The 8,298-nt window shown below is 28.4% G+C and overlaps 2 protein-coding genes across 2 annotated transcripts in view; both read left to right on the forward strand.

Moving 5' to 3' along the window:
* The first annotated feature begins 161 nt into the window (after nt 1–161).
* Nucleotides 162–2,203, forward strand: LOC125848206 (zingipain-2-like). The gene is made up of 2 exons (XM_049528034.1): nt 162–743; nt 1,327–2,203. Exons 1-2 carry the CDS (start codon nt 293–295, stop codon nt 1,911–1,913), a joined length of 1,038 nt encoding a protein of 345 aa, XP_049383991.1. The 5' UTR covers nt 162–292; the 3' UTR covers nt 1,914–2,203.
* A 4,290-nt stretch (nt 2,204–6,493) lies between these two features.
* The window catches only part of LOC125847385 (phospholipase A1-IIgamma-like), an 11,098-nt gene continuing 9,293 nt past the window's right edge, over nt 6,494–8,298 (forward strand). Inside the window, exons 1-3 of the mRNA XM_049527017.1 lie at nt 6,494–6,504; nt 7,053–7,260; nt 7,889–8,294. Of these exons, the coding sequence (XP_049382974.1) occupies nt 6,494–6,504; nt 7,053–7,260; nt 7,889–8,294 (625 nt within the window). The remainder of the gene's footprint in view (nt 6,505–7,052; nt 7,261–7,888; nt 8,295–8,298) is intronic.

The following is an 8,298-nucleotide window of genomic DNA, read 5'->3' on the forward strand; positions in this document are numbered from 1 at the left end:
AAAAAAAAAGGAAAGAAAGATTATTCAGTTTTTGTATTGTTTTAACTTGCCTTGAAGTCGTCCTAGCTAGTCTCCTAAAAAGTTATAATAGGTCGATTCCTGGAAAACGAAATGATATATAGACATTTTAGTCTCAATTGGAAATGTGTGTACATGAAAATTCTCAATATTGCGCAATTGCGCTTATATAAACTCTATTAAGATCAATATGTAGTACTTATGTTATTAAATCAGCCTTTATTTTAGGTTTTAACTAGTTCCTGTTTCAATATTTCATTACCATTTACTATCAATGGCTTTCAATTTTTGCCTCAAGAATATTATTATTCTTCTTCTTTTTTTCATTCTTAGCCTATGTCCCTTTATAGTAACTTCCCGTGACTTAAAAGAATTATCCATGCTTGAAAGGCATGAAAAATGGATGGCTCGTCATGAACGTGCATACAAAGATGAGATAGAAAAGGAACATCGCTTCAAAACATTTAAGAAAAACGTTAAGTTCATCGAATCGTTCAACAAGAACGGAACTCAGCGTTATAAGTTAGCCGTCAACAAATATGCTGATCTGACCACTGAGGAATTTACAGCATCATATATGGGGCTCGACACTTCATTATTATCCCAGCAAGAATCAACAGCTACAACAACGTCCTTTAAATATGGTAGTGTGACTGAAGTTCCATATAGCATGGACTGGAGAAATTCGGGCAGTGTCACAGAAATCAAAGATCAAGGTGTATGTAGTAAGTGCTCCCTCCGTCCATTTTTATTTGTCATGTTGCGCTTTTCGAAAGTCAATTTGATTAATTTTCAAGGTTAAATTAAATTACATTAATTCGATATTTTAAACAAAACAATTAGATATTCAAAAACGGTAGGAAAAGTACTATAAAGTGCATTTTTTTGCATATCAATATGATGAAAAAATACATTTGACTCTAAGAAAGGAAACTATGACAATTTAAAATGGACGAATATAATATTAATTTGATATAATCGTAGTTTGACTAGACATGATAAATATATTTTTCCAACTTGGGGTGATGTATATATCAGAACACATTTTATGGAGAATCTTAGTAGCTCAGTTGGTTGACTACCTACACTCTCACCTTGTTGATGACGATTCCATTTCTCAAATTGTAGGTCTCTACTCCCCTACCCCCAATTTTTCCAAACAAATTAAGCCTCTAGAATTATGTGGTCTTTAAAATACCAGGAGACCATTTGTGTAGCTATAAAAGCTGGTCCTTAAAAGTTACTAAAAATTTATAAATATGTCATTATATTTTTAAATAGACTAAGGCTTGAATATCTGCATCCCAGGCTGTTGTTGGGCATTTTCAGCGGTGGCGGCTATAGAAGGAGCATATCAAATTGCGAACAACAAACAAATTTCACTTTCAGAACAACAACTGATAGATTGCTCTACACAAAACTATGGTTGCAAGGGTGGACTAATGACTAACGCCTACAACTTCTTGCTTCAAAATAATGTGGAGGGCATTACCACGGAGAGTAACTATCCTTATGAAGAAACTCAAAGCATTTGCAGCACGGAATTACAATCAGCAGCAGTGACAATCAGTGGGTACGAAGTTGTACCAGCCAGTGAATCTGCCTTACTACAAGCCGTAGCGAATCAACCGATATCTGTTGGTGTTGCTGCTAACGAGGAGTTTCACTTTTACAATGGTGGGATATATGAAGGAAGTTGTAGCCGTATGCTGAATCATGCAGTGACAGTGATAGGTTATGGGACAAGTGAAGAAGATGGTACAAAATATTGGATAGTGAAGAACTCATGGGGGAGGAGTTGGGGTGAGGAAGGATATATGAGAATTGTTAGAGATGTTGGGGTTGATGGTGGCCATTGTGGCATTGCTAAAATTGCTTCTTTTCCAACTGTTTGAATTGTTATGCTAAAAGGCATAAATTCCCTCCTTAACTTGTGTCGAAAAGTCAGTTACACGCTTAAACTATTGTAACGACGTATTACACATCTAATTTTATTCAAAGTGATATTAATACCCTCTTAGAACGTGACATGACAAAGAAAGTGTCTTCACCTTCCTTAAGGTGCGTGAAAAGAAAAAATTATATGTTAAAATGACGAATTTCAACACATGACACTATTTTATTGGTCATATAATTATGTATTATAATTTTTAATATATTAATTATTTTATTTTTCTTTTTTTAATCTTTTTATTAGTGGCCCAATTTCTTGAGTCAATTCTCTAAATGGTCACCCAAGTTTAGAGAATTGCCTTGAAATATCATTTATGTTTCATTTAGAACCAAAATATCACTCAACTATCACTATTTTCCTCCAAATATACTTGACACTCCAAAAGCCCCACTCTCTCCTATTTGGCATGACATCTCATTAAAGTCTTTTTTTTTTTAATAATAGACCTATTTAATTCATTAAACTCATTTAACTAAAATAAGCCATGATCATATTATTTTTTTAAAAGTTACATTAGTTTATTAAGAATAAATTTTCATACTTAAGAATATTTTATCATAATTAAACTTTTTATTTTTTTATGTTATGAAGAATAGGTTTTTAAAACGTATTATAATATCATTAATTTTGAATACTTATAAACACATACATTCAAAAAAAAAATTGATATACAAATCACGCATGAATGCTAATTAACTTACATTAGTTAATCATAAATTGTATAATAAATCAATAATATTAAAGGTCAATTAACTATTACAATAATATTAATTGTGTATTTTGAAATTCATGCTTACAATATTTTTTTAAAAAAAAAATAGAAAGTGAATAATATTATATTTTTGATCCAAAAAATAATACAAAATACCTCAAAAGTCTCCTTCTATTCTAGTTGATACGTCATGTCATTAAATCATCATTTTAAAAAATAATAGACCTATTTAATTCATCAAACTTATGTCTCTACAAAACAAATATATAAATTACATGAGACTTTGTGAAGATTATAAAAAAAATAAAAAATCTAATTCCTTTATATATTTTTACTAAACAAAATTCAATGAAAAAATCTCTGTGTACAATTATTACCCGGTAGTTTTTAAAATTTCTAAGTAAATTATTTGAAAATTTTAAGAAATTTTTTTCATAAAAGTATTCAAATAAATTTGTAAGGTTGACAAAAAAGTTGGTATGAAAGAGAAAATTATTATTTAGCTTTTTTTTAATTTAATTTTTTTATTATTGTTTTATTCTATATTATATTATATTATAACTTCTCATACAATTAAACACCAATATATATTCTTATCTCATCCCAAATTTATGAAATACAAGTAATAATTATTTGAATTGCCTATTTTAATTCAATAATATACATATTATATGAGATTAATATACTGATAAATAAAGATCAAAATTTATTTTCTAATATAAATATTATTCACTTTCTATTTTCTTTTCAAAAAAAAGATATTGCAAGTATATATGAATTTCAAAGCACCCAATTAATTATTTTTTAGTAGTTAATTGATCCTTAATATTATTGATCCATTATATAATATATGATTAATTGATGTAAGTTGACATTCGTAAGTGATTTATATATCAATATTTTTTTTTGAATATATGTGTTTATAATTATTCAAAATTGATGGCATTATGATAATTTTTAAAAAACTATTCATCATCACATAAAAAAATAAAAAAGTAATAATTATGATAAATGATTCTTAAGTATGAAAATTTATTCTTAATAAACTAATAAATCTTTAAAAAAAATATGATCATTATTTTAGTTAAACGGGTTTAATGAATTAAATTAGTATATTATTATAAAAAAAAAACTTTAATGACATGTCATGCCAACTAGGAGAGAGTGAGACTTTTGGAGTGTCAAGTATATTTGGAGGAAAATAGTGATAGTTGAGTGATATTTTGGTCCTAAATGAAACATAAATGATATTTCAAGGCAATTCCCTAAACTTGGGTGATCATTTAGGGAATTGACTCCAATTTCTTTAAAGCTTTTTCATTTTTCTTTATTTTGAGTTCTTCTTCTTAAGGAATCACTGCATTTGTCGCCATTGATTGTTTGATAGAAGCACATTCAACACTCGACCCATAAATATGAACTCTTAAAAATAGAAAGGGTGGAGAAGATGATGACTTTCATCGAAAAGTCAATAATTTTCAACTTATAGTTCATGATTTTTCTGCTTGAACTCGCTGGAGGATTCACCGAAAAAGATTCATGAGAAAGATAATTATTTCTATTGAAAATTCTATGACATTTATGCATAAAATTCATGATTATATTGTCTAAATTTTTCAAAAGTTCACCGAAGAAAATGATTTCTCAATCTTTGTCTTCTCTATTCTCACCGGAGAACTACCAACAACCACTACAATGTTATTTTTATGTCTCATATCATCAATAGCATATTTGATTTATCAATTACACACAAAAAATACTAATGAATTACATACATACTTATCAAGAATTTTAAAGAATTTTACAGATCTTAAAACTTTTATTTGTTCCATCGGTCATAATGATGTTGCCCATCGCCTATCACCGCTGTCAATATCTCTATACTTCATAATCGACTTATTGACTCCTATTTTCTCTTCAAGTTTGTATCTTTTCTATCAATTTATGAACAATGGAGAAGAAAGAAGAAATAGATTTTAATAAGAGATATATATGGTGAGAGAAGGAAGATGCCCAAGTTTTTAATTTTTTGCAAAAGTTAAAGAAAATATCAAGGAAAAAGGTTTTAAAATTTTAAAATAATATTATTTATGAGTGAAAACGCGTGTACAACACTTTTTTTACACAAAACTGAGATTGTCTTCGGAAGGAGATATTAATATTACTTTGAACAAGATTAGGTGTGTAATAGGTCGCCACAATAGTTTGAACGTGTAACTGACTTTTCTACACAAGTTCAGAGAGAAATTTATGCCTTTTTCCTTTTATTTATCATTAACATAGTTTGAAATTATTAGTTTCAAGACATTCCTATTACAACATAAAAAAAAATTTAGTAATTCGTGTTTCCTGAATAAATTAATCAATACAAGAAGCGTTTTTTTCTTTTAAATTTTTTTAATGATGCAGTCAAATAGTGCTTGTTAATTACTTATATCATCCACAGCAAAATTGGGTTCCTAGTTATACTGTACTGACGGACATTGCGATGGCTTCAGAATGAGCAAATAGACATCTCTACTTGACACATATATTTCTTGTCATTTGCTAATAAGTACATTTAGGCTAGCTAGTGTAGTCCGGGTTCACAAAATGAGTCCACAAGCCCATGGTCCAATAGGGTGTTATTTCATCAAAAAGGTCAAGCTCATAGCACGTGACAAGTAACATGGTGTGTTAAAATCAAATAGACAAGCAAATGAAATCATGACAAGTTCAAGCGGTAATGCATGTCTAGTCAAATTAATCAACCAATTATATTATTAGTACCAAAATGTGACGAACAAATATATTCTGGCCAATCAAATTAATCAAAGGTGAATTCTAGCCTCTTTTAGCCAAACGACTAAAAATGGTTTAGTTTTACACTACAACAAAAATAACTTTTAGCACAATAAATATTGACATTAATAAAGAGTGTTAAAGTCTTTACTAACATTAGTTAAGTGTCATTAGAATCAATGTCGCTAAAAGGCTTTAGGGACATATAAAAAGAATATTAATTACCGCTAAAAATACATATCTAGCGGCAATTAATTCCTATGATCATTTTTGATGTAGTGTTATAACCATTTTTATCAAATAATTTTTCACAAAAGTGATTTTTAAAAATAATAATAATTTGTAAATGTTTATTTGAAAAGTGTTTTGTGTTCGATTTTAAAAAAAATTAAATGTTTTTGAGAGTCAAATTTCGAAAAAGAACATTTATCAATGCTTTTTAAACAATAATAATATTAATTTATCTAGAAAAATATTTTAATATCTATTATTAAAAAATAATTTAATTTTTATTTTTATTTATTAAAAGTACATATTGCAAAGTTTTAATCAATCAATATTATGCGTAGATAAATCAAAGAAAATATGAAATGTTGATATAATATTAACATGATGATTTGAATATATTAAAAAGTTAAGCCAAATAAATTTAAAAATTTATTCCACATATTAAACATAAACTAATAATATATAAAATGTAAAATAAAATAAGAATTGTTTGTGTAAAAACTAAACCAAACATATGATATATGCTACCTCTCTGTACCAATTTATGTGACTTACTTTCTTATTTAGTCAGTCCCAAAAAAGAATGACATATTTCTATATTAAGTAATAATTTAACTATAAAGTGGTTATTTTACTCTTAATGAAATAATTTACAACCACACAATTTTTTATCATTCTTTTTGGACCACAAGTTTTAAAAGTCTTTCTATCTTTCTTAAACTCCGTGCTGAGTCAAATTACATCACATAAAATGAGACAGAGGGAATAGTAATTAATTAGTCATGAATATATTGATAAATATGTATAAATGGTAAGGGTACTTTTATATTGACAAAATAATATTATACTTTTGTTTCTACTTAGTTTAAGAAACTGAAATTTTTATTTTTTTCCGAATAACATAAAAACTCTTTCTGCTCTATTAAATTGAAAGCAGATTCACCGCCCAAACACCTTAATTCTTAAAGTATTTGTGAAGTGGAAGGTGTAAAACAAGATAGAACAAGAGCAGAAAATCCTTGAATTTACCAAACTCGATCGGCGGAGTTAAAGAACGTCTAATTCCAATATATATCTATCAGGGTGTGGAAACTTCTTTTAATAAGAATAGTCTAATTAGTTCGTTAAATATCCAACATCAATTCATATATAGCATTGAAAATGAGTTTCGTTTGAATAAGTGATTTTGAATAGTTTTAAGTGATTTTTTTCATCACAAACTTCTATGTATTATTTTATATTTTTCAATTTTAATGCATATATGTAGATATCTAGTGTATTTTTTGTTCTATCACTATCAGCATGTACACTACCAGAAAACAAGAAATAACTAAGCGATATTGCTATTGCATGGAGAAGGGATATTGCTATTGCATGGAGAGGGACAATTAGAACATTAGAATGGGTTAATGATTTACAATTTTTACTAGTGCCAGCACCTAAAGTTTTTGGTGGAGGTAGTTCAATATTGCCTTCATTCAAACCTTTGGTGCATCAAGGATGGAACAGTATATATACATCTGATGATCCAAAATCACCATTTAATAAAGCCAGTGCTAGAGACCAGGTACAAATATTTTTTCACTTGTTTGTATAGTTTATATAGTTTTAGGTAATTTTGTCTTCACTTGTTTATAGTTTATATAGTTTTAGTTAATTTTGTCTTTCACTATAGTTTTAGTTAGTTGTTGTATGTTTGACTTTTCTCATAATGCTATATGACTTCTATTTGAATTGATATTACCCACAAACTAATATCTTTTGAGCATAGTCAAATTAATTCATAAAAATACATTGCTAGAAAATGGTTTAATTTTCGAGAAAAAGCCTGAAGTATATTCGAATTTTGACCGAAATTGCTGTAACAATTCCAAACTTTGGGTAAGACCTATCACCCCTGCACTTTTTAATAGTGTGTTTTAAAGATATATTAGTGTCCACATGGACAAGTTACTATTTATAATGATGCAATATTTATGATGTTCACGTGGACACTTATATATCTTTAAAATATACTATTAAATAGTGTAGGGGTAATAGGTTATGCCTAAAGTTTGGGATTGTTACAACAATTTCAGTCAACATTCAGATTTATTTCGAACCCTTTTCCCTTTATTTTTGATGGAATAGTTATTTCTATAGATATTTTGATTGATCAGTGGTTATTCTTGATATTATGGTTACTCTTCTTTTAGGTCCTTGAAGAAGTGAAAAGATTGGTTGAGAAATACAAGAATGAAGAGGTCAGTATAATTGTAACCGGACATAGCCTAGGTGCAGCAGTAGCAACCTTAAATGCAGTTGACATAGTTTACAATGGATTCAACAAAACAAGCAACGGAAAGGAATTTCCAGTGACAGCTTTTGTATTTGCAAGTCCAAACGTTGGAGATCTCAATTTCAGGGTAGCATTTTCAAAACTAAAAAATCTCCATATTTTGAGAGTTGATAACATATTAGATATTGTTCCAAAATATCCACCCATTGGCTATATAGACGTTGGCGAAGTACTAGTAATTGACACTGCCAAATCCGATTGCTTGAACTCTCCAGGAAACTTACAAACTTGGCATAATTTGGAGGCTTATTTACATGGAGTGGCAGG

This window comes from Solanum stenotomum, chromosome 12 (assembly GCF_019186545.1).
Source record: "Solanum stenotomum isolate F172 chromosome 12, ASM1918654v1, whole genome shotgun sequence".
Taxonomy (NCBI): Eukaryota; Viridiplantae; Streptophyta; class Magnoliopsida; order Solanales; family Solanaceae; genus Solanum; species Solanum stenotomum.